At 51.4% G+C, this 27,313-nt stretch overlaps 11 protein-coding genes across 11 annotated transcripts; 4 read left to right on the forward strand and 7 right to left on the reverse strand.

The window, feature by feature from the left end:
• Positions 1-1,147: 1,147 nt before the first annotated feature.
• N7539_005407 (elongin A domain-containing protein) lies at positions 1,148-2,041 on the reverse strand (the record flags this gene model as incomplete). Its single annotated transcript, XM_056935009.1, has 1 exon — positions 1,148-2,041. The coding sequence occupies one exon, from the start codon at positions 2,039-2,041 to the stop codon at positions 1,148-1,150; it is 894 nt and encodes a 297-aa protein (XP_056790203.1).
• Positions 2,042-3,706: 1,665 nt separating this feature from the next.
• Positions 3,707-4,199, forward strand: N7539_005408 (putative tubulin-specific chaperone Rbl2; the record flags this gene model as incomplete). The annotated part of the gene is made up of 3 exons (XM_056935010.1): positions 3,707-3,871; positions 3,939-4,025; positions 4,098-4,199. The coding sequence occupies 3 exons, from the start codon at positions 3,707-3,709 to the stop codon at positions 4,197-4,199; spliced, it is 354 nt and encodes a 117-aa protein (XP_056790204.1).
• A 160-nt stretch (positions 4,200-4,359) lies between these two features.
• N7539_005409 (uncharacterized protein) lies at positions 4,360-5,432 on the reverse strand (the record flags this gene model as incomplete). Its single annotated transcript, XM_056935011.1, has 2 exons — positions 4,360-5,330; positions 5,396-5,432. The coding sequence occupies 2 exons, from the start codon at positions 5,430-5,432 to the stop codon at positions 4,360-4,362; spliced, it is 1,008 nt and encodes a 335-aa protein (XP_056790205.1).
• A 1,069-nt stretch (positions 5,433-6,501) lies between these two features.
• N7539_005410 (uncharacterized protein) lies at positions 6,502-7,686 on the reverse strand (the record flags this gene model as incomplete). The annotated part of the gene is made up of 5 exons (XM_056935012.1): positions 6,502-6,967; positions 7,031-7,203; positions 7,276-7,419; positions 7,478-7,546; positions 7,633-7,686. The coding sequence occupies 5 exons, from the start codon at positions 7,684-7,686 to the stop codon at positions 6,502-6,504; spliced, it is 906 nt and encodes a 301-aa protein (XP_056790206.1).
• Positions 7,687-7,970: 284 nt separating this feature from the next.
• On the forward strand, positions 7,971-10,396 carry N7539_005411 (uncharacterized protein; the record flags this gene model as incomplete). The annotated part of the gene is given in 5 exon segments (XM_056935013.1): positions 7,971-8,039; positions 8,103-8,201; positions 8,246-8,605; positions 8,706-9,361; positions 9,373-10,396. The coding sequence occupies 5 exon segments, from the start codon at positions 7,971-7,973 to the stop codon at positions 10,394-10,396; spliced, it is 2,208 nt and encodes a 735-aa protein (XP_056790207.1).
• Positions 10,397-10,712: 316 nt separating this feature from the next.
• N7539_005412 (uncharacterized protein) lies at positions 10,713-12,005 on the reverse strand (the record flags this gene model as incomplete). Its single annotated transcript, XM_056935014.1, has 2 exons — positions 10,713-11,531; positions 11,595-12,005. The coding sequence occupies 2 exons, from the start codon at positions 12,003-12,005 to the stop codon at positions 10,713-10,715; spliced, it is 1,230 nt and encodes a 409-aa protein (XP_056790208.1).
• Positions 12,006-12,447: 442 nt separating this feature from the next.
• On the forward strand, positions 12,448-14,167 carry N7539_005413 (uncharacterized protein; the record flags this gene model as incomplete). The annotated part of the gene is made up of 4 exons (XM_056935015.1): positions 12,448-12,578; positions 12,634-12,874; positions 12,942-13,619; positions 13,682-14,167. 4 exons carry the CDS (start codon positions 12,448-12,450, stop codon positions 14,165-14,167), a joined length of 1,536 nt encoding a protein of 511 aa, XP_056790209.1.
• Positions 14,168-15,401: 1,234 nt separating this feature from the next.
• On the forward strand, positions 15,402-17,216 carry N7539_005414 (putative MFS transporter; the record flags this gene model as incomplete). Its single annotated transcript, XM_056935016.1, has 3 exons — positions 15,402-16,230; positions 16,289-16,544; positions 16,625-17,216. 3 exons carry the CDS (start codon positions 15,402-15,404, stop codon positions 17,214-17,216), a joined length of 1,677 nt encoding a protein of 558 aa, XP_056790210.1.
• Positions 17,217-18,041: 825 nt separating this feature from the next.
• On the reverse strand, positions 18,042-18,563 carry N7539_005415 (uncharacterized protein; the record flags this gene model as incomplete). The annotated part of the gene is made up of 1 exon (XM_056935017.1): positions 18,042-18,563. One exon carries the CDS (start codon positions 18,561-18,563, stop codon positions 18,042-18,044), a length of 522 nt encoding a protein of 173 aa, XP_056790211.1.
• A 644-nt stretch (positions 18,564-19,207) lies between these two features.
• On the reverse strand, positions 19,208-20,870 carry N7539_005416 (NADH:flavin oxidoreductase/NADH oxidase family protein; the record flags this gene model as incomplete). Its single annotated transcript, XM_056935018.1, has 6 exons — positions 19,208-19,273; positions 19,336-19,932; positions 20,017-20,036; positions 20,118-20,531; positions 20,615-20,717; positions 20,802-20,870. The coding sequence occupies 6 exons, from the start codon at positions 20,868-20,870 to the stop codon at positions 19,208-19,210; spliced, it is 1,269 nt and encodes a 422-aa protein (XP_056790212.1).
• A 2,893-nt stretch (positions 20,871-23,763) lies between these two features.
• Positions 23,764-26,181, reverse strand: N7539_005417 (NADP-dependent malic enzyme; the record flags this gene model as incomplete). Its single annotated transcript, XM_056935019.1, has 4 exons — positions 23,764-24,838; positions 25,022-25,449; positions 25,566-25,785; positions 26,108-26,181. 4 exons carry the CDS (start codon positions 26,179-26,181, stop codon positions 23,764-23,766), a joined length of 1,797 nt encoding a protein of 598 aa, XP_056790213.1.
• Between the last annotated feature and the right edge of the window lie 1,132 nt (positions 26,182-27,313).

Consider the following 27,313-nt stretch of genomic DNA (forward strand, 5'->3'; position numbering starts at 1 on the left):
ATCTCCCTCGCAATCAGGGTCCGCACACTAACGGGCAAGGAGATTGAGCTCGACATTGAGCCTGACTACAAGGTAAACCACCTCACGCTACTATATTTACTCGTCACCATGACCTGGCCTGGCTTGCAAGAGAGCCTCAGGTGTTGCAGCGCGGGGGAGCATGCGCGTGCCCCACTATGAGCCCTCACCTCTCAAGAATGATCAAGGCAAAACTGACCCAGGATCCATGACACAGGTCTCACGCATCAAGGAACGTGTCGAAGAGAAGGAGGGTATTCCTCCAGTCCAGCAGCGGCTGATCTACGGTGGCAAGCAAATGTACGGCTCTTCTTTACTTTGCACCTGTCTCCCCCACCTTTTCTCGACCTTTGAGGGCTGACATGTTCTTTTCCTACTAGGGCCGATGACAAGACGGCCTCAGAATACAACCTCGAGGGTGGTGCCACGCTGCATCTGGTCCTTGCCCTGCGTGGTGGATGCGATGCCTCCTGAGTCGACCTGTCCTGCTTTTTTTTCAATTAATTCAAGATACCATATCCAGCCTCTCCCACAATATCAGTGAATTTAAGAGGTTTTGTGCATGTCGAAGAGCTGTCGCCGTTCTATATACACTCGTTTCTCATGCGACGACTCAGCAAATGTAGATATGATCTTGTCCAGCCAATCTGATACAAGAGCTTTCGTGATTCCCATCTCATCGGCCTCTTGAATAGTCAATGGTGCACGAGGACCGAGAAGGAAATGTAGGGTCAGGTCAAGGGTCGCTTTGAAGAACGATTCACGTTCAGCGATGAGCATGGGGGAAGCATGAGAGATCAACAACGGGGGAAAAGATCGGCGATGGAAATACATTGACAGACGAAGATGCTCCGAGGTGTATGGCGAGTATGTATCGTTCAAAGTGTGAGGCAAAGCAAATGCCGAAATGATCGCCTCCAAGTGCAATTGAAACGCGCTATTTGGAAAGGAACGTTGACCTCCAACGCCAACAGTATGCATATGTACAAGAAAAGAACAAAAGAAGATATGATTGCGTGCATAAGAGATAAAGGTTCCGTTGCGTGGTACTGAAAGGGTGATCGAGAAAACAATTAAGAATGAAAGTGGAAGAAGCCGTCGGAAATATTGCGCACCAGGAAGCGATCGTCTAGACAACTCGCTTTTTTCTAGGTCGAAGAAATATATCGACTTCGGATCGCTTCCGGGCAATCCCAGGTCGACCGGTCATCTCGGGCGCAGTTCTACCTGACAAAGCTGTGGATGAGCCTCCAGCCGCCGCTGACTGGGGTGGAGGAGAAGTCGCCTTTCGTTTAGGAATGGCCTTTTTGACTGGCGAATGGCTTTCCTTGGTCGGAATAGAAGCATTGCCAGCACGTCGAGGGCGATCTGTCGTTGACCCTGTAGGGGCAGAGTTCGACAGTGGCCTTGGAGGAATTGGTTTACCGGCAGCAATGGCCCTCAATCGCGCCTCGCGGTCTGCCAAGGCCGACGAGGAATGTAGTGCAGGGAGTGGACGTGTTGACTTGGACAACATTTTTCCCGGGACGGATATTCTCCCAGCTGCAGCTTCACGTGTGGGTGCAGGAGGGTCTGCTGGCCGACGGTGCGCTTCAATTAGTGATAATGGGGCCTTTGTGATTTGTGTTGCCCTATTGTTCAGATGCTTGGTCGGGACTATCAATGCAGGATTTCTCCTCTGGGGTGCGAAAATGGCCGACTTCTTTCGAGCATCCGCAGAAGACATCGGGCCCCTTGGCACGACCCGACCGCGTGAGCCCCGAACGCCCCGAGGGATTGAATTCATGACCTTGGGTTGAAGCTGAGCGCGCTCAGACTGAATCCCATCAATGGCCCTTTTCAGTTTCGCCGCGTCGGCCTCAAGTTCCCGCTGCACTTCGGCTTGCAGATCGCAATATATTTCGTACCAGGAATTGGAGTTTTGAGGCAGCTCGTATTTCTGCCATTGTGGAATATCGCGCTTGATGAGCTCGAGCCAAAGTTCTTGATCTGTTTCGGCCAAATGGGGGGATAGAACTTCCATTGCATGCTGTTGGGGCGAAAGAACACTCTGTTAGTCCAAAGTCCATCACAGAAGTGGTCTCACTCAAGGTAATTTATGGATTCATGTGAAAGGACAATGGAAGTGCAGCTGCATGCACAGGCCCGGAACTTACTAGTCTCTCGGGGTTGTCGACTCGCATGAGGATGGGACGGACGAGCACATACGGCAGGTTGCCGATATCATTGATCGCTACACGATGAGTCCGTGTCAGTATTGGATTCTTTGTTTCACTTTGGTTTTCCTTCACCATTTATTGTTCATCCGATAATGGTGCGATCAACTTACACTTCACATGTCTGATCGCTGTCTTAGTTGCCAGATGTTTAAGCGACTGCGCAGGCATGGCTAGGATGGGTTGAAGATGGACCACGATTTCCGTGAACTCAAAGGTGACATTGAAACAAGAATCAAAGTGAAGAACTCGGCCTCAAAGAACGGGACTTTGGTCAGTTCGGAGGAGAACCTGGGACATTCGATGATCGGGTCAGAGGCGTCCGTTGTCGAGACGTTGTTTGTCGAGTCCTTTAGGAGGTTATCGAGTCGTCCTTTGTCGAGTCGAGTCAATGCTAGCGACCGGGGGCTCAAGCGATCCTCGACGGTCGGCATGACGACCTGTGGCCTGAGGCCCAACGGGTACCGAGAACGATCATTGAGGTCATCCCCCGGCGGAAGGGTCCGTAATTGGCCTGAATAGATGCGGGCTGGGTCAGACCGTGAATGCACCAAGGCGATAAGCGGAGTATTAGGATGTCTATGTGAGCTTAGACGACTTCAAATGACGAATATGAAGTCAAAGAATGCTCTGGTAGATACTGAGTTCAACTGCCTGGACTCTTACAGTACCTTGCAGACCTAGTGCGGATTTCTGTGGAGGTAAAATGGCTTGCCGCCAGGTCTCGAGGTCTGTCCTACAAGTTATCTGGGAGTTCAGATATATTTGGAAACCGCGCAGAACTGACCCTAGTGAGGTTGGTAGATTCACGGTTGGCAAACGGGTACATCTTTAAGCCTCGGACGTCAGATTCTTCCAATGTTTCTATTTGTTGATCGCATAACTTGTGTCCATTGGTCCAAAGGTGATAAGCACAGTAAGATATGAAGACCAAGATAGCTTCTTTAGACTCTAAATGGACATCATTTCAGCTTGACAAGTCACTTGCACTGAGGATCAATAAGTAGGACTACTTTGTGGCTGAGGCTCAATTCACGTGACAAAAACTAAACAAACAAAGCAAACATTACTCCGCTCGAGGGGCGATAAGAGGATCGTCATGAGGGGTCACCCAAAGGACCCTGAGGTTCCGTAGTAATTCAACCCCGACTTGAACTTTAATCACATTGTCCAAAGGTAAGCCCTCACTTGCACTTACGCTGATGGATGCTCCTGAAATCCTTCCAAATGCAGCCAAGGTGCATCAATCTGTGGTCTGATATGCACCCCATGCACCCTACTGTCGAGAAAAGACAACAATGAGAGTTTGATCTGATCCTTGCCAGTCGACTGGACCGAGCTAGCACAAGCTTCGTTCGGGAACAAATACGTGTAATCAAGACACGTTTCTGTTCCCTGAGCAGGGTGCCATGATTGCATATTGCACATATTGAATGGATGTTTCTGACATTAATGCCCGAGGAATAGTCACCATGCCTCCTCGATCGCAGCTTGAAATCAACACTTCCTCTGTTCTCCGCCTGGTGAAGGAGGAAGCTTCCTACCACCAAGAAGCAGTACAGCAGACTGAGAGAATCAAGAAGCTGGAGAATGAACAGAGCGAGGACGAGAACCGTGAATTCTTGTTGCAGCAAGAGGTGAGTGCCTCATTGCGAGAGTTGAGCAAATTGTCTAACGTCCCCACTGACTTCCACCCTACAATAGCGCCGGGCCCTGGACGAGACCAAAAAAGTCTTCCCATCTCTCAAGAAGAAACTACATGACATTGTAACCGAGCTGGAATCGCTCATTGTATGTCTTCCTCTCGACAAGTAGCTTGTCTTTCGAGACCGGAGCTTTCTTTACTGATCAAAATTCTATCAGGCCGAAGAGGCTGCCAAGGGTTCCGACAGCAACGTCGATCAGATCACCGCAGCAAAGGAGGCCATCGCTCAGGCCAAGACCGCCGAGCGCGAAGTGTCTTAGGAAAACTCTGACCCCCCCCCCCCCCCAAAATAGTGATCTTATCCAGAGACCAAGGTGGGAATGTCGACGCCTTCAATGCATGCCTAAATTCTTCCAATAAACGCCCCTGAACCGTGACCGTGTAACTCCAAGGTATCATCTATTAAACATGAATGAAGACTTAGGAGGTATCCATCCTCTCATCAGGTAGTTCTTCCCCTTCCTCTAATTCCTCGGACAGCTCTCCAGCGTCCTCAGCGGTGACCTCTCCTTCGTCGGCCATATTGGCATCCTCTTGTTCCCTTGAGCCTTTGTTGGCCTCTGCGCTGACAGCCTGGCGGAGAGGAGAGGCGGCGCCCGGAGCCCCAAAGGACTTCTCAACGTGCAGCCGACTGCTCTCGTCTTGGCTGTGATGCGAGGGAGTGGTGTCTTCACCGTCCGGAAGAGGACTATTGGCAGCACTGGGCTTGCCCTTGGAGGTTGCGTCGCCGTCATCGGCATCGCCGCCTTCCTGCATTCCTTCCCGTCGCTCAACCTCCTCCTTCTCGTCGCGGATCAAGCGGCGAAGCTGCATGCCTTCCTCCACAATGCGACCAAACTGTTCCCGACGCTCAGCCCACGTTGTCGCATAGTCCTTGCTCTCTTTCTCAAGCTCCATGATCTCGGTCTGGAGTTTTTGCAAGTTCGCTTGCTGATCCTCCCGAGGTTTCAGAAGACGATTGCTTGTGATTTTGTCGGCTAGATCATCGTAGCTTTTGCGTAGGGCAAGAAGCCTTTGTGCCTCCTCAAGCTGCGATCGCAAGTCGATCGTATTTTGGCGTACGGCCTGCATTTTGTCCAGGATGGCTAATTTCTCCGATGCATACCGTTGACGCTCCGCTTCGTTACTGTTGAGGAGGAATTGTATGCGAGCGATACTGCCTTCGAATGCAGCAAAGTCGAGTGCGACGTCTTCGCGAAATGTTCGCCATTCCTCGACGCGCTTCTGTCGTTTGTCATCGGGGCCGTTAGTGAGGTCTACGGCAGCGTCCGGAGGAGGCGTCAGTGGTAATGATGTGTCGGCGATGAGGGACTCTGGGTTTAGCAAGCGCTTGGAAATGCGTTTGAAGGGCTTCTCTTCGACGTTCAGGAGGCGCGACTTGTGGAGAGCATCTGTAAAGATCGCAAAATCAGAAGGACTGTAAACAATCGTGAAATGAGAGGGCGTTCCATCTGACCTTCTTCTGGCTGGCCTAAAAGCCCGTAGGAGGCCATTTCTAAGGTGAAGTCAAAGACGAATGGGAGTGTTGAGTGAGCCCAGAGAGACCGTAGAGCGATCTGATTTTCAAGTTTCAAAAGTGCAGTGATCGCGAGAGTGTACACAGTGGTGAGGGAAAGAAGTTAAAAAAGTAAAGCTGAGCGGTCTGGCCGGACAAGTCGCTCTCCCCGTCGAAGCCGCTCTCCCCCAATGTTTGCGCAGGCAACAGGAACCCACGCGATTCATAAACTACAAGCAGCAACCGGCTGGACTTCAGAATCGGCACCATTTGAAAACCTGCAAATATCTGAAGCTGTCCATCGCCATATTGAAAAAACCAAGTATTCCTTTCCACAGTCATCCCGCTCCACTCGATTTGAGGATGCCGCAACGCCGCGGTCCGCAATGCGATCCGCGCACCCTGACCCTCGGTGAGCCTGGATACATGCGCTATGCAGGATGCAGGCCGACAGATTACGCCGTGATGATATCCCTATGCAAATTATGACCTCTCTCTGAAACACGCGCCTGAGTAGACTTGCGATCAGTCCTTCTGAGCGGTCAACACCGCTCACATTCGCGGTTGTACGAACCTGCATTCCGAAACGACGTGGTGACGCCGAGTTAGAGCTCCCATGCCACTAAGACTCAGAGTCTGGACAAGGGCTAGATTGGAAATCTGAATTCGGTCTCAGAATTCAAGGGAAAGTGCCTTGTTCAAAATGGCCGAGTCTGTCGGTACTCTGCGCCTCGCGACTGATGCCGCTAGCGAATCGTTCCCTCATCCCTGTATCTTTCCATCTCGAGGCGCTGCTTACAATTGGTGTTGAACTGCAATGAAGTCTTTGAATGGAAAAGCAGCCAGCAGACAAAAAACAGACAACCAAATGGTTCAAGTAGAAGGAATCCGATAGCGCTGCGGACTATCTATCACGTTTGAGGTTGCAAAATCAAATAGTACTTGAAGTACTTGAAGTCGGTTCGTGAGCTTAGTCTACCCCTGAGTTCAAGTCATACGGTCATCCCAATTGACAACTGATTGTGGTGAGCACACGAGATCGTTCATTTCGAGATCACAGGATCTACCTAATCCCTGACGACCGGCGCAAGCATGGCGGATACTTGCTCATATACCGAGAACACAATCCCACCACTCAGGAAAAGGCGTCCTAATCGCATGGAACTTCCTTTCCAAAAGCCCTTGATGCCATAGTCGCGCATCACGCTACTTACTGCATCTACAATGCCTGCACCTTGGACACTTTGTGCCCTCGTTTTGATTGTATCAAAAGGTTGAGTTGCATAGACCGTCACGATCCCCGCCAAGGCACCCGTGCCAAATGAAGTCAAGGCGTTGGGGCTCAAGCCCTGCTGCTTGCTCATTTCTTTGAGGATGTTGTATGTTCCCATTCGTACAGCTGATGTCGCGGACTGCTTGACTGTGGTAGAAACGAGCCCTCGGTAGAGCTCCGGAAGACCATGCCTTTGCACCAAGACTCGGGCGGCATGGATGCCCGAATTGAATTGACGGTGGGTCTTCGCATCGTCGATACTTCATCGAAACATTAGCATGGAGCTCCATTACGTGTCGTCCGCATTGCAGAGTGTCACTCACAGTGCTGTTTTAATTCTCTCGGTTGGAGTCACAGCTAGAACGCTTTCCACGGCGCCAGCTGCCATGCCAGCCAAGATTCCTCCTCCAGCCGAAAGCTTTCCATGCTCGTCAGACAGCGCGTTGCGGATCGTGTCGTAAGACACAAACCTCACGGCTGCTTTCCCAGCAGTGCCCTGTTTTCTGTATAAGTGGCTGATCGGGCTGTTGGGAGCTGGTTTGAGGCCAAGGCTCGGATCGGAACTTACAACTATCAAAGTGGTACATCCTGTATACAGAGAACGCGGGCCCTCTTGTCGCGCTACCTCCGCGATTAGGCGCAAAGGGTTTGTTTTTGTTGTTGAACCATGTTGGATCAGCTGTAACCTCGTTTTGGAATATTCAAACGGGTACTGGAAGCAGAACTTAGTGAAATGGTCGAAGGACTGGGCGAAAAGGTTAGCAGCTCACCGTCACTGCTGCTTCGACACCACCGGCTATGCCTCCCGATACGAGTGATACCCATTGGGGTGTGATATGCTAAATACAATTGCACAGTTAGAAGGGCTTGTTCGGGGGAGTAAACCCAGATTCAGGGATTGTCGGAACTAAGAAGCTTTACGTACTTTTCGTGGGTTGACATTCGTGACACTTGGTTGGACAGAGAGTTGTGCTGCCATGATGACCGAGCAGTAGTGAATCAGGCAGTCGATAAAGCGAGATCTTGAATTGGCCGGGGCCAGTTCGCAGGGTATTGCAGCCCTCGGACCTTTTTGTGCCTCCATCTACATGCCCTGGTACCTTGCTTTGGTACCCTTAGTTGTGGGGCTCGACGGAAGTAGACTTGCCGCGGGGGGTCGCCACACCTTCCGCTCACTTCGGGGCAGCGGAGATTCCACGGATTCTCTTTATCCTTTTCATCTGTCTCAATTGACTTATTCGTCACTACGGTGAAATCGACGCCATGGTACAGAATACTCCGCGGAGAGGGAGGCGGGCTGCGAAAGCCTGTACATTCTGTCGTCGAAGGAAGGTAAGTCAACGAGTTACGACCGAAAGTGATGCAAAGTACTGCATTCTAAGTGTCATCGTGTAGCTGCGCTGCGATAACGGACAGCCCACTTGCACGAACTGTGAGGTGTACGATAATGAATGTGTCTACCCCGCGGACACGGCAAGACAAAGGTGCAAAAACGTACACCTTTTCTACATGAGAGAGACCTTTGGATCTGACTCGAGCATAGACCGACAAAGGCCCGCCTTGCTCGGCTCGAGGTGGAGAATGAACAGCTTCGTCGGCAACTTGGAGCTGCCGAGACTCACTCCCCCGATACAAGCAGAACATCTGAGTGTAGACAGGGCTCCTTGAGACTGGAGTCGCAAGAGCTGCTAAGCACTACACCCAGTGGACCGCGCTGCGACAGTGGACAGCCGGAAGCCAGGACTTTAGAGCACTCTCAGTCGGCTGTCTCGCGCATCTTTATCTCGCCGAATGGCGATTCTAGCTACCATGGTCTCACCAGTACTTTGTTTGATGACGCTCCAACCGATAGACGCGGTCACGGACGACCTGCTGATCAGCGTTCCCCGGCGGACCATGTCTCCAAGCGATTGATGGGCGAGGCCGCATACCAAAGTAGGTCGCAGTTCAGCCTGCCATAATTTGAGTCGAGAGCTAATGATCCAAGGACAACTCGAGGCATTGAATTTTCGCCATGGGAAACTGGATTTTGATGGTGTTGATCCGGAATTGGGCATGCATCTGCTTTCGCTGCATTGGAACCGACAACACCACTCATTTTTGATCACTTACCGCCCAGCCTTTATGCGCGATATGGCTTGCGACGGCCCATACTTCTCCAAGCTCCTGCTCAATGCAATCTACTTTGGAGCCTCCAAATTCAGCAACCGACCAGAGGTCCGTCGGGATCCGAACGATGTGCGTACTGCGGGCTGGACCTTTCGGATGCGAGTCAAGGAGCTTCTTGGGAGCGCTCTCGATCGCAGCGAAATTACCACGATTCAGGCCCTTTTGGTGATGACCAGCTCATTGTTTGCATTGGGCGATGAACGCAGTGCTGCCTGGCTTTACGCCGGTACTGCATTTCGAATGATTATTGACCTCGGAATGCATGTTGACGCAACTATGCTATCGAACATGCGTCGGCTCTCGGATGAAGATCTGGAGATTCGTCGACGCGTCTTCTGGGGCGCTTTTGTCGTCGATAAGATCCAGTCCTTGTACCAGGGTCGTCCAGCCAGTCTCCAGGACTTTGACACCAAGGTCTCAATTGTCTTCCTGGATGATTTTGAGGAGCTTGAAGAATGGCAGCCATTTGCATATTCGGAAATTGCGTCCTACCCAGGCTCCCCGCCTACAGCGTGTCAACTTTCACGGAACTTTGCAAGCTTTCCCTGATTTTGAATGGCATCCTCAACAAAGTGTACTCGGAGAGAAGCTCTACGCGTTCAACAACTGAACATCTAGACACTCTGCAGTCCTTGGATCAGCAACTCAAGACCTGGCACGAGGCAGTCCCAGATCACTTGCGATTCAACCCCAGTACAAGCCAGATACCCCCACCACCTCATGTGATCTCGCTTCTCGCGCTATACAATGTACTGCTCATCCTTCTTCATCGACCATTTGTTGCAGAGGGCCATCTTCACACCACCGACCTATCAGTTGCAATCACCTCATTTAGCACGTGTACGGTGGCTGCAAATCGGATTATTCAGCTTCTCCAAGCTTATGATCAGACATATTCAATCCGACGTGCACCGTACTTGATCTCCTATGCTACTTACGTGGCGGCGACCATCTTCGTACGGGTTGCTGCTCAAAAGGAAGGAGGCAGCAGAGCCCATGCCAGCTTGCGGACCTGTCTGAACATCTTCAAAAAAAACCAGGAGACGAACTGGGCTGTCCGTAGAGCCGAGAACGTCATTCTTCATTTAATGAGCCGAATGGAAGTCTCTTTAGACAGCCGCGACATTGACGATGACGGACGAGGATCCTATAATTCTTCCAAAAAGGCTGTGGTTCAGAGTCAAGCACCTTACAGCTCGGGGTACGGGTCAAATATCAACGCAAGACCGGCCACTGAGTACGGGACACCTGCATCTGCAGAACTGGACGAGCCAGAACTCGATATTGACATGATCATTCAAAGCTTTATTCGCCAGGATAACAGGCTGGGCGATGGTCAAAGTCACCACGACAACCCCGATAATCAATATATGGGGTCGGATCCGTTGACATCTGGGACACAAAACAACCCGACTTCAAGCATGATGCCTTCATACGGTGATATATATGCTGGTCCACGTATTGAAGATGACATGCTGTTTGGATTCAATGGTTCAATTCAAGACACCCTTATGTATTGAGGATATGATTGTTTTTGTGAAGCGCATGGCACTGCCTCCCTGCAGGAACCGAGGTTACCTATGGCATCATTAATATCGGCAATTGAGATCGTTTGAGCTACTTGCTATATGGGAATTTTCTAGATGTGCCATGATAGAAGTTATTCAATACGCTCTTAGCTGGCGCTGTTGCCTCCGAACTTAGCGTGTACCTCGCGAAGGAATGAAAAAATAACCGACTTGAGAAGTTCCGTCGTTCATGAAAAGTGTGCCATTCAAGTTTCTTAGCATGGAAATGAGCGCTAAGCGTAAAAATTGAGAGTTTGTGTTAATTTATTCAGTAATATACATTGCCCTCAAACAGCCGACGTGCCGTTCGCATCACAGCAACTCGCTCTACACGTGCGTCGCCTGTGTGATCCACCTCGAGCACGGTTTCCGTATGTATGATGCCCGAGGGATGCCGGATACCGACAGGTACAGGCGAGGCAATCTCCTGATTCGCAACGGACATGCCATGTTTGGGAACATCTGCAAGGCTTTTTCCTCGTGCCAGATCCCATGCAACAGTGCCTGGAATTGCCATCGCAGCTGCAATGCAAACGGCGCCAGTTAATTGCAGACTTGGATGCGCTTTCCCCATAGAAAATGAGAGAACTTCAATGTCTGCATCATTCGCATCTTCAGCAGATGGTGCTGACAAGAAGGCGATCTTGGGTGTTCCCCGTATCATACTCGCCGCGAGTACGTCCGTCGCGAGGCCAAATTGCACAGCACCCTCGCGTCGTATGTCTTCCACCATAGCGAGCAGGCCACTCTCATGAACGTCTTGTTGAAGGGTCTGCTTGGAAACGGGCAGAGAAGACGCATCAACGAGAACGAAGGGGTTGGCGGCATCGACCAGGCTGACCCGTACCGAGAAGATTCCCCATAATGGTGAATCCACTCTCAGAAGTCGTTGTTTGAGACCACACGGGAACATCGTCCCAGTCATGCTTCCTTGTGGCTTTACAAAGGCAAGTTTGATTGGACTCGCAGTACCAGGTACACCGGCAAGCTCATAATCTCCGTCTTCGCGGGAGCTTCCATCTGGAGCTACCTGAACAGTCTCGACAACCACTTGCTCTGTATTGGTGTTGAATATGCGAATGTTGATCTTTCAGACCTCAAGATTAGCTGGACCATTCCCCAATTTGCTTAATTGATGATTGTATCTCACCTCGGATTGCCCTGGACGGGCCTTTACAAGCCCCTCGTCCAGACTGAAGGGTCCAACACCTGACGCGATATTGCCACAATTGCCAGTCATGTCGAGCTTGGGCTGATCTGGAGCAACTTGCACGAACGTATAGTCGACGTCGATGTGTGGCCGCTTTGACTTGGCAACAATGGCCACTTTGGACGTGGTCGAGGTTGCACCACCAACGCCATTCACTTGTCTTGAGTTGGCCTGCGCAGAGCCCATTGCCGAGAGCAGAATCGACTCCAGAGATCTTGATGAGACGGGAAGATCCTTCGCGTGGAAGAAAAGACCCTTTGATGTCCCTGCTCTCATCCAGACCGCAGGCACTTTCTTTCTTCCTGACCGCAGCACAGGCGCCAGGTCTTGTTCCAAATTGGTGATTGTCATGATTTTGCTTAGATGTCGGACGCTTTGCATGGATGGTGTTTGTGGAAGGATTGAATTCGCGACTTGAGACATCTGCGGCCATGCAGACTACATGGCACTTTAAAGCTCATTTCGCCATAGAGAGCTAAGGTATACTGTGAGATAATGAGCCATCTCTCGCTTTGCCCTACTATGTCGGTCGGTACGAAGGTTCCTGGTCTTCCGCGGAAGATGACTTCCCATGGCTTAAGGCTTGTCACCACTTCCGTGGCCCGGTCGTCCCGTCCCACATCTTGATCGCACCTGTTTCCCCGGGTTCGCTAAGTCTTTTGAATTCTGGGGAAATGCGGGGTGCATTGAAACGGCATAAAATCGACGAGATCTCCCCATAGATTGCCAAAGACAGGTTCGTGTCGAGTTCGAGTTCTTCAGTAGCAATTACATGACGAATTGGTCCAGCGAGATGCCAACCACCACGACTTCACACGCTATGCGTGTTTATATCCTTGCGATTGTGACCTCTATGGGTGCTTTCATGTTCGGATACGATCTGGCTTTCATCGGAACTTCCATCGAGTTGAAGCCTTTCAAGAGGTAAGCTTCAGTGTCCATGATAATGCAATTGTTTCAAGGCTGACTTTAGTCTCAGGGACTTCGGGCTCCTTGGCGCATCTCAATCTGCCCAGAACGCCTTTGCAGCTAACGTAGTCTCGTTGCTACAAGCCGGGTGCTTCTTTGGATCGCTAGCTGCCGCACCCGTGGGAGACAAATTCGGTCGACGTATTGCGTTGGCCACCGGGGCAGTATGCTTCATCGCTGGATCGGTTATGCAGGTTGCTTCATCTGGCAGCCAGACGGTGATGTTTGTCGGCAGATTGGTTGGCGGATTAGTATGTCATCCTTCCATATCAAATTTCTGACTGCGCAATTCCCACGTTCACGGCTGACTGCGAGCAGGGTGTTGGAGCTGCTAGCATGCTTGTACCTTTGTACACTGCCGAGTGCGCTCCACCCGAGATTCGTGGTCGACTAGTAGGAATCTATGAGATCGGAGTCCAGCTGGGCACCTGCTTGGGGTTCTGGATAAACTTCGGCGTGGAGCAACACATGGCACCCACGTCTGCACAGTGGATGACGCCATTTGCTCTCCAACTGATTCCCGGCGGCCTCTTGCTGATCGGTCTCTGGTTTATGCCGGAGTCACCTCGTTGGATGGCTAAAGCTTACGGTAGATCTCGAGTAATCGAGGTTCTATCACTTCTTCGCAGTCTGCCCGTTGATCATCCGGATCTTCAGCATGAAGCTGACGACATCTTTCAACAACTTGAGCTCGAGCGAGCCGTCAGTCCGGACGGTGCATTGTCATCTGTCAAGGAGCTGATGCAACCGGGGATTCGGTACCGCGTGTTCTTGGGTGTGGTCATCATGATTTTCTTCCAAATGGCGGGTTCGAATGCCATCAACTACTACTCTCCTCGCATTTTCAAGTCCATTGGACTCACTGGAACCAAGGCCACTTTGGTGTCCACGGGTATCTATGGCATCGTCAGAGTGGTGGCAGTTTTCTTTGCCATGTATTTCGTGGTCGATCGATTTGGTCGGAAGCCCATGTTGATCTTCGGTAGCGCCGTGATGGTTCGTCTTTCCAAGTTTCCTTCTTTTATTCAGGGATCCTGAACGTGGCTAATTATGGTTAGGCAATCTCCATGTGGTTGACCGGGGCCTTCGTGAAGATACAAGAGACTGATGTGAAGACTGGAAGTTCGATGAGTGGGACATCTTACGCGGCAGCTGTGTTCATTTACGTGTTTGCAGTCGCCTTCTGCTTCAGTTGGGCCGGAGTCCCGTGGATCATCTGCTCCGAAATTTACCCACTGCGAGTACGTGGGCTTGCAGTCAGTGTGTGTGTAGCAACCCACTGGCTGTTCAACTTCGTGCTTGCAAGAAGCGTGCCGTACATGATCTCGAACATCACATTCGGGACGTACTTTTTCTTTGCTGCCTGTACCACGCTGTCGATACCTTTTGTCTGGTTCATGATCCCGGAGACAAAGGGGTTGTCTCTGGAGGAAGTCGACACCGTGTTTGAAGACCGAATCTTCAGTCTTCGCCCGCGAACTTCGTCGTTCAGACAAGACGCTCCTGAGCAGAAAGCTGCGGTTGAACAGATTGAGACTGTATAGTATCGATATTCTGAGAAGGCCGGGGTGTCGTTTGATTATCCTTTTCGTCTGCATCTACTTTTGTGTATCTCGCAAGTCCCTGTGAATTAGCAAATGACACGAACCTCAAGTTTCTTTAAAGTTAGGTATTCAATAGGCCAGGGCCTAGACTGCGCCTGATGGCTTCTAGGCCCACGGGGTGCCGATCGATTTGTTTCTCTAGGAACCACCATTCATTCACTCTTGCTCGAATCAATTGTGCTAGAGAGAGCTCGCGGACCGGCTTACAAGCAATCCATTCAACTTTAGTCTCCAAGTCGGGTACTTTTAGGTGCTGGCAATTTAGTGTGCTGTTTGATATGATAATAATGATGATGTCTCATGTAGGCGTTTGTTGTTGATTCAAGCACTCAGGCTAAGCAAACACGTGACCAGCCCAGATGCAGTACACTAAACTCTTGTGCCGGGATCTCGAATCACGATGCTTGTCATTTTAAGCACTACTTACGCCAAACACGAGTCAGGCAGTGATCTTTTCACCGCCTCTTGGACTTTTGTGCACACTACGCACTGGGCGCCCATGCTAGTCCGGATCGACATGATGACCTGCATCTGTTCAACGGAGCAGCTAATTCTACCATTTGACGATGATGGCCAACCTGCCGGCTCCACGACCGTAGATCGGCATCCAAATGCCGCCCCTCAGTGGCTTGATTTCAAAGGCCCCGCCCACCCAAGGCGGATCATGACAAAAATTGTTGCCGCGTCAGCGCCTGAGAAAGATGGAGGACATGGGTGATTTAGCTTGATTTCAGCGAGTGATCGGAGTGCCGGCCGACCGCAACATGATGCACGAGCTAACAATGTCTTAATTCGACACCCTGAGCAGGATGTGCCGATAAGCCGAAAAGTGCGAAGCAAATCTGGAATCGACAACTAGCCCCGTCTCGGCATGCTTTCGCCTCCTGATGTGCATCGGTTTCTCAGCTGTCGCTCACCACGGGCAGATATTTCCCACTGCTCATACTGTACATAATCAGCTTGTGAGCGGCTCTTTCCGCCGCCGAGAATTGCAGAGGCGCCCCACCGTCATTGTGAATTTGTGCCTGATCAATACAAGTTTTTGATCCTGTGCCTTTTGATTCCGATCTTGAATCTGTCACTTTCCGAAAAGTCGGCCCAGGCGCATGACACCAAAGATCTGAAATCTCCAGGCGCATCGCTGCCAGGCTCGATACACATCGTTGAGCTAGCAATGAATCGTCAACGAGAGGCCGAAAAGGCATTACACGACCAGACGAACATTCTTCCATTCAGTCAGTTGATGGTTGTCTTCGCGGGCCTGGCAACATCACTGGTGATCACGTTTGTAGATCAGAATGGCATCAGTGTCACTTTACCCACGATTGCCCGCGATCTAGGGGCCCGGGATACCATTTCGTGGGCGGGAACATCATCTCTCATTGCCAATACCATGTTCACTGTACTCTATGGACGACTTTCAGACATCTTTGGCCGAAAAGTGGTCTATCTATCGACACTGGTCCTGTTGTGTCTTGCGGACCTGCTTTGTGGGCTTTCGCAGAATCCAGCCATGTTCTATGTCTTCCGAGGTCTTGCGGGTGTCGCTGGCGGAGGTGTCACCTCGTTGACAATGATTATCGTATCTGATGTGGTCACGCTAGAGCAAAGAGGCAAGTACCAAGGGATATTGGGTGCCTCTCTGGGCGTGGGAAATGTCATTGGGCCATTCATTGCGGCTGCGTTTGTCATGCGCTCGACGTGGCGTGGCTTTTTCTGGATGATCTCGCCGTTGGCGGCGCTCTCGGCTGTCGTGGGTTATTTTCTCATCCCGAATAATGCCCGCAAAGAAGGTCTGCGCAAGAACTTGGGACGGATTGACTGGTATGGTCTATTGGCGTCGTCCATTGGGATCATTTTTCTCCTGATACCAATCTCTGGCGGCGGGTCATACTTTATGTGGAATTCTCCCATGGTGATCAGCATGCTGATCATCGGAGGTCTCTCTCTCGTCGCGTTTGGATTCATTGAGTGGAAAGTGGCTGCTTTGCCAATGCTGCCAAGTAAGTGCTATACCTCCACAATGGCATCTGACAGGTGATTCGTATTGACACGCAGTAGTTCAATTCTTCAAGAACAGAGTGATCACTGTTCTTTTATTTCAGAGCTTTCTCCTGGGGGCAACTTACCAATGTTCTCTTTACTATTTGCCCCTTTACTACCAGAATGCGCGTGGCTGGTCCCCCATTGTCTCTGCTGCATTGACTTCACCTATGGTCGCTTGTCAATCAGTGGCATCCATCTGTGGTGGTCAATACATCTCCCGGCTCAAACGATATGGAGAAGTAATTTGGATGGGATTCGGCATGTGGACTTTGTAAGCACTCCGTCACAGAAAACAACTCTGAGTATCTCGGCCTCCTTGAAATTTTCAATTGATTACTTACACTCTTCTAGGGGTGCGGGTCTAATGTTGCTCTTCGACGAAAATACGCATCCAGCCGTGATAGCCGTTGTCGTCGCCATATCCGGCATCGGAGTCGGCTTCACCTTCCAGCCGACTCTCGTCGCTCTACAGGCGCACTGCACTAAATCCCAGCGTGCCGTGTCCATTTCTAATCGCAATTTCTTCCGCTGCATGGGCGGTGCCTGCGGCCTCGCCGTCGCGGCTGCCATCCTACAAGCCACTCTGAGATCCAATCTCCCCGCTGAATTCTCATACCTGGCGCATTCATCATATTCACTACCCGCGCGGGAGACGTTGACCGAATCTCAGTGGACCTCCATTCTTCAAGCATATACCAAGGCGTCTCATTCTGTCTTTATCCTTCAGGTGCCCCTTATCGGAACGTGTTTCCTCGCTTGCATTTTCATTCGTGATAGAGGGTTGGAACGGCCAAAGGAGCCAGAGGAGATAGAGGAGGAGAAGAGGAGGGCCGAGCAGCCTGCGAGCGATATTGAGGCTGTTGTCTCTTCTGAAAATAATCAACATGCGGAGGGCACGAAAAATAACGAGTCAAGTGAACACTCAACAGGACATAGAACGTGAACAACAGCCTTTCCCACCCCGGCTCGCCTTTTTGAGATCAAGACTTCTTTCTGGGAAAAGGTAGGTTCCCGGCAGGTATTGGCCATAGTCGCTTGGAGAGCTCATTTTCGCGGCGTTTGTCTGGGACAGTCGCTTGGAGTGAAAGTGAGAGTGAGATGAGATGGAAAATTGAAGGATTTCATCGGCCATCAACTCAGGCTGTTCTCGTGCCATGGACTCACACAAAGAATGATCTACTGCTCGATCGGAAAATGATTTCCACGCGGTACGTGTACCTGAACGTTCCATGGGATGACCGGGTCATAAGTTTTGGTTATAGCAGAAGTTAAGTTGGCTCTATCACAAAGCTCACAGATTCAGGACAGCATCAGACTTGTCTTCTCATCACCGGAGGTGTCCAACTCACATGAAAACCTAGAAAGCACACGGGAGGGATGTGAAGAGAATTTGGCTCTGCTTAAAGTTACCTAGCATCGTCTTCGACGATTCCTGAACGACCTGTTTATGAAAAAGAAAAAAAAAACGCCGTGACTATTCTGCGACTACTCTCGTATCACTGGCGTACATCTTCAAACCCCAAAGGAACAAGACTACCAAAGTTGGAAGGTGTCATGCGATGAAACTAGTCATATCAACTAATCCGCGACTATCCCTCACAACCCAGAAACCCAAAACATCCTCCAAACAGAACCGCCAAACGCTCGGGCCAAGACCTCAAAACAAAAAAGGCCACCCTCATCCGCCGAATTTGTCACCGCAAGCCTAACTGGAACCGTGACCGCAAGTCAAGAAAGGGTGACAAGAAGAGCCCAAGTCACCCTAGCCTCAACGGCGACGTCCCTCAGCCTCACTGGTATTCCAGTACAGCCCCTGGCGCTCACAGATGTCGAGTAGGACATCCTCGAGATCGACCTCCGTTTCTCCCTGCGCATCCTCAGAGGAGTTCCCTCGAGCGTCGTTTCCCTGGCTGGGGACGGCTGGGGCGCGCAGAGGCCGGGTTTGAAGAGCACGCCGCGGGATGTATGAGGCCTCGCTGCTTGCATCGCTGGCGTTGGCGTCGTTGTCGGTGTCCATGTCGGTGCCTACTTCGGCCTCCTCAGCTTCGTTGTCGGCCTCGTATTCGTGGTCAGGCGAGCTGAAGCTGCCGACGCCAGTGCCATTGCCAGGGCCGTTGGTGAGGCAGCGTGTCATGCTGGCTGAGGTCTGAGGCGTTCGAGTGGCTCTGACGGCGATGCTCAGACGTGGAGGCTGGCGGGAGCGAGATCTGTGTGCCGCCGGGGTGAAGCTGCTACAGGATGTAGCTGGCGAGAGAGGAGGAGTGTTGGGCTCGTTGCTTGAGTGGGCCATTGCGAAGGATGGTGCGAGCGTGGTGGACGTGAAGGACGGTATGAGCGTGGTGGATGTGAAGGAAGGTTCTTGCGCTTTTGGAATCTTGAGTGACGCAGAAGTTGATGAGACAGCTCTTGTATCCTTGAAAAAAGTGAGCGTTGAAAGAAGTGAAGTTTTCTAATGAGGAGAAAGAAGACGAATAACTAAGTACTTGTAGGGAGGAAGAACACGCAAACATCTGGAAACAGTCCACTTGAGACCAAAACATCTCGGCGAGTGAACGCGTTGTTTGTGTGCCCACCAGGCAGCTGAGTGTATGACCAGACACAAAAAAGTCGCGTGCATAGGCATCAAAGTCTCACGGTGGCTTCAAAGTCCAATATCTACTTTGGGGTGTGTTTGTTCACTGAGGTAAATGCCTCCCGGTATCTGTTCACTTAGGAACCACGAAGCTCAAGCTGAAGCCTGTCCGAACAGGCATATCAATTGGTCTAGGCTACGAGGACCTCGGCATATGTGCAAATAGTGCAGAAGATGGGTTTGGGACAAGATTTCATTAAGTGAAGAGTAGAATTCAAGGTAGACAGTAAAGAATTTCCTCGTACGCGCTTGAAGCCAAAATATATGAAAAACCTTCTATCTCAAGCCATCCATAAGCTCGGTCAAAGTGCAGGCGCATAAGTCGCCAGACCCTTGGCCAATCGTCCAATCTGGCCCGCATAATATGTCTATATCGAAATCGTTAGCCTCGCATTTGTGAAGTGTCACTTTCACGAACGTCCAAACTCACACTCTCTGCACCAGCACCGATCAAACTCCTTGGCAGCCATTTCGCATACCAAGGCACTGGCGCTTTTTCCAGTACAAGCTTCGCATCCTCATCTGCAACCTGCTCGTCCAGCAAAAGGAGAGGGAACTTGGGATCCACGGCCGCCGGTCGACCGATACCCACCAGATCACACGCCCCGTCATTGATGGCAGCCTCGGCGCCGGCGCGTGAGCGGAATCCACCGGTCAGCATCAGCACAAGATCCGGGTGGCGCTCACGCACGGTATGCGCGAACTCCAAAAAGAAGGCCTCGCGAGCCGCAGTGCGAGCAGACTTTGCGTCGCTGACCTGGGCTTTTGCAGAGGTGGAATGGCCCATCATGCGGGGGTCTTCGTAGCTGCCGCCGCTGATTTCGAGGAAGTCAAGGCCCGCGGAGGCGAGAAGCGCGATCTGGGTCATTGTTTCTTCAAAGGTGTCGGAGCTGTGGTCTGCGGAGTTGAGCTTGATACCGATGGCGAAGTTGGCGGGGACTACTTTGCGGGTTTCGGTGAGGATGTCAAGGACGAAACGCGCGCGCTTCTCCGGCGTGCCGCCATATTCGTCGGTGCGACGGTTGGTCTGGACAATCAGATTGAGTGGTTAATAACTGGCCTTGGATGCAGAACCCTCTGCTGGGTGGATATTGCTGGGCGATAAAAGTACCTTGCTGCTCAGAAATTGATCTGCGAAATGGTCAGCGATTTAAGAACTCAAGAGTCGGCCATGTCACATCCCAATAACGGCACTCCAGAGCAAAGGCTTACCGAGAAGATAACCATGGGCCGCGTGCAACTCGACACCAGAGAAGCCCGCATCGGCCATCAATCGAGCCGTATCCACAAACTGACGGATCACGGTGTCAATCTCACCGCGCGTCATCTCGCGTGGCTGAGTCCATGCTACAGCCGCAATGGCACGTTCCACGAGTCCCGTACCAATGTTGATTGGCACGGCACTGGGCGCAATCGTCGGCGCAAACATGCCGCGCTTACCAGCACCCCGGAAGGATTGTCGTCCTGGGTGGCAGATCTGGACAATCGTCGGAGTACCGTGCTTCTGGGAGGCATCCGCATACTTCTTCCACTGCTCTAGAAGAGCGGCATCCTTGCCGGTATATTCAGAGTGCAGCGCTGGGTCAAAGGGCGAACCCATGTGGTTGACATCGACTTGAACATTGCCTGGTTCCAAGGTTGTGGTTGTGATTAGTATTGGGTCGTGGATACGAAGACCAGGTACGCTCTGATAGGGAGGCGTTGTCTACCTGTCAAGATACAACCCCAGCCGCCTTGTGACCATCTCTCGTAGGCGTCCGAGAGTGTGTCATTGGGTTTGTTGTTTTTGGCCAGCATCTCAGCCATTGCGGCCTGAGCGTATAATCGTCAGCATTCTTGTTATCGACTGAATCTTTGAGCAGCTGCGCGCGTCTAACAGACTGGGCAGTTCCTCACCTTGGACAGCCTATTAGGCAGGACTAGACCGCATGGCAGCTTGACGGGGTCGGCTAGGGGTGAAGGCATTGCGGTACCAGAGTTTAGCTTTTTAGGATCAAGGTTGGGAAGTATGATGATTGAAGGCGCGCGCGACAGAATGTGCTTGAATCGTTGACCAAGGCGCACAGGGTATCAGAGGCTCGAATGTAATGATATAATGGAAGTGAGCGACTTGACTTTCAAGCCATACATGATTTGAGAATCGATCGATAAGCACACTCTCGCGATTATTAATTCACCAGAATGTGGAGCCACGACCACCAGGTATAGTACTAAGTACTAACCAATACCATAATCCTTCCTCCCCGAGTACCTAAAGATTCGATCAATTCGATCGATAAGCAAATGATCGCGATGATCAATCCACAGTGAAGCCACTAAGATTTAGATCATACCCCCTTACACCCTAGAAAGCGACGATCCATCAATCACCCATCGGACATAAGATTGAAAAAACAGAGAAGCCTCGGCCCGTCCATGCACGATCCACCGTAGCGGAGAGATGCATCTCCCCGGTCCCGGGACAGGGCCAAAAGCCACGAGCGAGATTTTTTTTTTTTCCTGAGCGTATGAGATTGGTCATGTGAAAGCCCAAGTGGGCCATGTCTGGCAAAACGCCGCAATCGCCGTCCGCCTTTGGCAAAATTTTTGATAGTCTTTGAGTGAATAGAGTCACGAGGTGCTTGGAAGGTTGCTGTTCAAGTATGAGGGAGCCGTTCCCTTATAGTAGTATCCCAAAAATTTACAACTGTGTTTCCAGAATATTATGATTCGAACCTGCTGGACGAGACGATGAACGCTTGTGACGGCCGAACAGTCTTCTGGTGGCGATTTGCGGCGGCTCATTTCTGTTTCCAGATGAAGCGACGGAGCGCATTCGCAGTGTGCTGATGAGTGTACTTGCCTGCATCATCATTTGCATTGGGAAATGAGACAGCAGATCGTGGGAGTGGACGTAACATGCTCAATATAGGTACAGTCTGGGTCGTGAGCCGGCATCATAGTTCATACCTCCACAGGAACAGAAACGGAGCTACCTAGAGTCTCGATGGAAACGCCCCCTCGATGGACAGACGGTGGCGGAAATGTTACGAGCGAGCCATGCCTTCCACTCAGTTAAGTCACGGGGGATATCTCCTCGGACTTTGATACTCAGAAGCAACCTTGTATGAGGGTCTAGGTCAAGGCCCCTTGCCATTGGCCTGGAACCACGACCGATGGTTGTGCTTGGCGAGTCTAATTTAGGGATACGCATCGGTGCAGCTTCACTCTTATTCTTTTTCGCGCAGCGAAAGAACCGAGCAAAGAGTGGAGCTAGCGTCATAGCCTTGCCTTTTGAACGTTGAAGCTCTTCGATAAGGATCTGCGCAAAACACTTATCGGGTTTGCAGATACTCACTGTTCCTAGGTGGAGGCTGCTATAAGCTCTGCACCTGTGTAGGAACAGCAGCAATCGAAGATCTACCAGAGTTCGCGTGGACGACCTTCGAGAAAGAGGTAACGAATATGCCACCCATCAAGCCTCGGACCTTGTGTTTCACCGGGAGTTGGATCACAACAAAGGCTAGTACTTGATAGCCATTATTCATAAGTGAAATAAAACATAATGTGACGAACAATATATTCCAGCCTCTGTCTGCGTTTGCCGCAGCCGCCGCATGCGCAGAATAAGCGTAGATCCGGAGGATATCATCTCTAGACTAGTGTTCCGATCAGGCAATAAGATAAGCCATCAGTTCCTCTTGAGATGAAACATGCGGACATGTGTAGCTCGCAACCTCAAATCTACGAACTGTTCTGAAAACGCGAAGGATTTTTATCCTCAAGCAGTCCAACATTCATGTTATCATTTCCCCCGGGAAAGGCGATTGCGACCGTGTCTCAACGAGGACCGAATCGCGATGCATGAATTGATCTCCCTTTTCAGTTCCTCTTTAGCATCTTGCACCTGAAACGCGTTGGATGGCTTCAACGTGTTCGTCGTTGAAGCCTGAGATGCTGGGTGGGTGGAGTCTGTGGAGTTTGCAAGTTTGTAAAAGCGATTGGCTGACACGGATCAGCCGATGACTGCCCAGGAAGGCTAGGGGTCAGATTCCACGTGATAACGTCGCCATAAGCACTTAAGTCGGACGGTGACACCTAATCCCTTTCATAGAGTCTAATGGATCTAGTCTCGGAGCCGTGCTGTCTCGGTGTCACGCAAAGATCCGTCCTTTTAAGTATGTCTGGTATTCAGAGAGCGCGGCTGAGGAAACCCCGCGAGGCCTCTGTTGAACTTTGGATGGGGCCTGTGGCTTGCGGGTGGGCCGAGGCACAACAGAGTTACGCCAGTACCTCGACTGTGCTCGGTGTCACTGCTCACTGCTCAGACACAGTCGGCCGGGGTGGGTAGATGTAAGCTTCGATAATGTCTAGCTTTGCTTTGCCTTACACCTTAGTTGGGGAGACTGATGAGCACAGTTCATTATCGAGGGAATGATGGTGGGACAATCTATGCTGGATATGTGTTAGTACTCGACTGAGTGAGCTTTACAAAAGCGTTTAACTGTTTAAGAATGAACATTTCATATATTGACAACGAATATAGATGGTGGGTATTCTAGTAATAAAGATCCAAAAGCGAAGCAAGCGACAAGTAAACACCCGGAAACGGCAGACCAATAACAAACCCCACAAGGCAGAGCTGATTTTGAAACAAATGCGCTTCAATGGAGAGAAAGATGCGAAGGCAAGGAACAGAAAATGGAATAGATGAAATGGAGAAAGACTCGCAATGTCCCAGACCGGAACGAGTATGGACCAATCGAGATCAGACGATGAGCCTAAAAAGGGGCCACGTTCAGAAAAAGATGCATTTTCCTGGGAAGGGGAGACCCGGGCAGCCAAACCGGAAGTGCAAATGAAAAACAAAGAATTTTCTTTACAGCTTGGCACCGTTGGACTTCTCCTCGGTTGGGGTACCGTTTAGAATGGGCGACAAGCTGCCGAGGCTGGACAGCAAGTGACCAACCTCACGCTCAAGAGAGCGCACCTCGGTATGGGGGTCGTACATGCGGGCCTTGATGTAGTTGTCGAGATCCGAGTCGCTCATCTTGCGAAGAGCAGTCTCGCGGTCCACACCATCGGCCATGGCGGCACGCATCACCTTGCGGGTGACCACAACGCTGACCTCGCGGATGCGAGTAATGTCAGGGTACAGCAGACCACGCTCGAGTTCCTCGGCGGTCAGGGCAGCGGAGAGAGCCTCGCCGGAGGCGTAGATCATGCTGTCGGTCACACGGACCGCCTTGGACAGAATACTGCCAAGGCCGATACCGGGGAAGACGTACATGTTGTTGCCCTGTCCGGGGTAGTAGGTGCGGGTCTCCCCGGCGGAGTTGGTGAAGGACATGGTGGGGAAGGGAGAGCCGGAGGCGAAGAGGCAGCGACCGTCGGTGTGCTTGACAGCGCTCTCAAAGTCGCACTCGGACTTGGAGGAAGGGTTGGAAAGAGGGAAGATGATGGGAGCCGTGTTCCAGTCGGCCATCTTGCGGAGGATCTCGGGAGTGAAGACACCACCCAGGGTGGACAGACCCATCAGGATGGTGGGCTGAACATGGTCGATAACTTGCTCGAGAGTCTTGAACTGTTGACCCTTGTTGTCCTGGCGAGCAAAGTAGACCTTGTGGTCGGCGAGCTTGTCACCTCGGTCGGCAGTGACAAGACCCTTGGTATCCACGAGGTAGAAGCAGTTGCGGGCCTCCTCCTCGGTCATGCCCTCGCGCATGAAGAACTCCACAATCTGCTTGGCGACGCCGACACCGGCCGAACCGGCACCGAGGAAAACGGCGCGGTGATCCTTGCATGGCAGGCCGGAGCGCTTGACCGCATTGATGACACCGCCAAGAATCACTGCACCGGTACCCTGGATGTCGTCGTTAAAGCACGTGTAAGAGTCCCGATACCGCTCAAGTGCGGGGAAGGGATTCTTGAAATCCTCGAATTGAATGACGATACTGCAGGTAAAACTCGCGTTAGTCTAGAAGCAGACAAATTCTCAAGAGCATGTCACAACAGGCTGGTCCGGGGAATTCGGGGTGTTGAAACCAGGGAAAACCCGGAGCCACTCAGGGAATTGAGTTTCCCCAGATATACTAGGCTTTCAGAGGCGCGACTAGAAACGAGATGTTTAAACTTACCCAGGCCAGCGTTCCGTCAAGGCGGACATCAGCTCATCCAGGAACTCCCGCTCCTCCTCGGCAGAAATCTTATCACGGCGGCTACCCATGTATAGCGGGTCTTCCCGGAGGGTCTTGTTGCTCGTGCCCAGATCCAGAGTCAGAGGCAGAGTGGCCTCGGGACGGATACCAGCACATGCGGTGTAGAGGGCGAGCTTTCCGATGGGGATGCCCATGCCGTTGATGCCCAGATCCCCGAGTCCGAGGATACGGGAGCCGTCAGTAATGCATGTGATCTCCACATTGGGCTGGGGCCAATTGGCGATCACAGCCGACAAGTTGCCGCGATCTTCCCAGCTCAGGTACATGCCCTCCGGCTGTTGATAGATCTCAGACCACCTTTGACAGGCCTCGCCGACAACGGGTGTGTAGATCAGGGGGGTCAATTCCTGTTGTGGAGCAGTTCACGTTAGTCCCTATTTTGTATCACAGCTGGTCATAGCCACAATCTCGGCAGATCACACAAGGCGCGAAGGTTTTCTTTTTCTTTCGGTGCAAAACATACTCTGAGGTGGTCGGTCACCAGACGATAGAATAGGTGAACATTGTTTTTGCGAAGAGTGCTGAGATATTGGAACTTGTCGATCTCGGTCTGCTTCAGAGCCAGCTGAGCCAGGCATCGCGTCTTTTGCGTCTCGTAGCTTTCTGATCGAGGGGGCGTCAGGCCGTATGTGCGGAGATATTTGCGAATGTAGGCAGGGTTGGCAGTGTCATAGTTGGCATCACTAGAGATTCAGTACGAAGAGTTAATTGTCTGCTGACCTCTCTGCATGCAGCGATTGCCGAACAAGATTGTCGCGTCTGCAACTCCGGTTCCCAAGCCATTCTTTGGTGTTCCTCATTGCCATTGCCAAGTCGCATTCTCTCGACCGCATGAGGAACCAGTTCCGAGTGCGGCTCCCGCATTCCTTCCTTAGAGGCATGGAACAACGCGTGGAGTGGAAACATGGTCTCCGACATGGCTCGATTTGACAGACGAGCAACGAGAAGCCATTGGGACACGGCAATGACATTGTGGCACAAAGAGCGAAGAAGGAGCACACTTACGATGGAGTCGTGGAGTGGTTCAAGAACGGCGTCGCATGAACGGGACGGCTCTGTTGAGGAGAGAAGCGCGCCATGGTGTCAATGGTGTCAGGTGAAGATCGGGGTCCTTTACTCGTGACGGTGACTGAGGAAGAAGATGCAGTAGGAGAAGGAGTAGAATGATAAGGTGAGAAAAGATCGTGGGTCCCCAGAGGACGAGGCAGGCGTGTTTTAAGTATGGACACACGCGCTCCGTGAAGGCCCGTTCGATGCGGAATTCTCATTGTCCTAGCTTGGGTCGTTTTCCGACTAGTTTGCGACACGAAAGCAGAGAATTAACCGGGCAAGGCCGTCGAGCAGGGACGATCGAGGCGAGTAATAGCGACGGCATGGTTTCGCAGGTCGGGAAGAGCCGGGCCAGCAATGTACGCAGGGGTCGAGGGATGGGGAATTGGGGATGCGCGATGAGGGTCTGCAACGGGGACGGATGGAGACTCGAGGTGTGGACTGCGGAGGGTGGGCAGGCGGATGAGGTGGAGTCGTGCTTCGGTGATGACAGCGAATCCAAAATGCGGGATGAGAGTCGATGGAATCTGGATGCCTCACAAAGCTTCTTTTCTATTATGGAAAATCGGCCCAGCAAGGGGAGTGTGAGAGTTGGGCTTTTTGTTGTTTTTTTTTTTTTTTGGTGATTTGGTTTGGGTGGAGGTGTGTTTTGGGATGTTTGGAATCGCCGAAGTGGAGCCTTTCGGCGGTGGACAGCCGTCCCTTTTGGGTGGGAGTCCAGTCAGTACAGTTCACGACCAGACACGTACTTCTCGTACTGTCCTGATGTAGGATGTTTAATTGTTTCTTGTCGAATGTACCTCGAGCTACGATCCAAGAAGTCCATGAATTATCACATAGGCTTATCATTTCTACATATTACATCGTCATACTACTACTAACTATCATCGGATCTGGTAAGGCTGACAAACTGGGTCCTTCGTTACCATTAGCCATTAGGGAATCAACTTTCAACACATTCGCCGTATTGAGCGTGTTCCAGACTGCTTGTTGAAATTCGATGGATCTTCCACACCACCTCGCAAGTCTCTTTCCGTACAGTTCAGTTGTAGAGTACGAATTTTGAATTTGAAGCATCCAGCTGAATGGCATTGCTACGCCTGTCCGTACCTGCTCTGTTCTGGGATCAGCCCGGGAGATGTTTCCTGCAAAGAATCTCTC

This window comes from Penicillium diatomitis (assembly GCF_028827545.1).
Source record: "Penicillium diatomitis strain IBT 30728 chromosome Unknown utg000005l_segment0_segment0, whole genome shotgun sequence".
Classification (NCBI taxonomy): domain Eukaryota; kingdom Fungi; phylum Ascomycota; class Eurotiomycetes; order Eurotiales; family Aspergillaceae; genus Penicillium; species Penicillium diatomitis.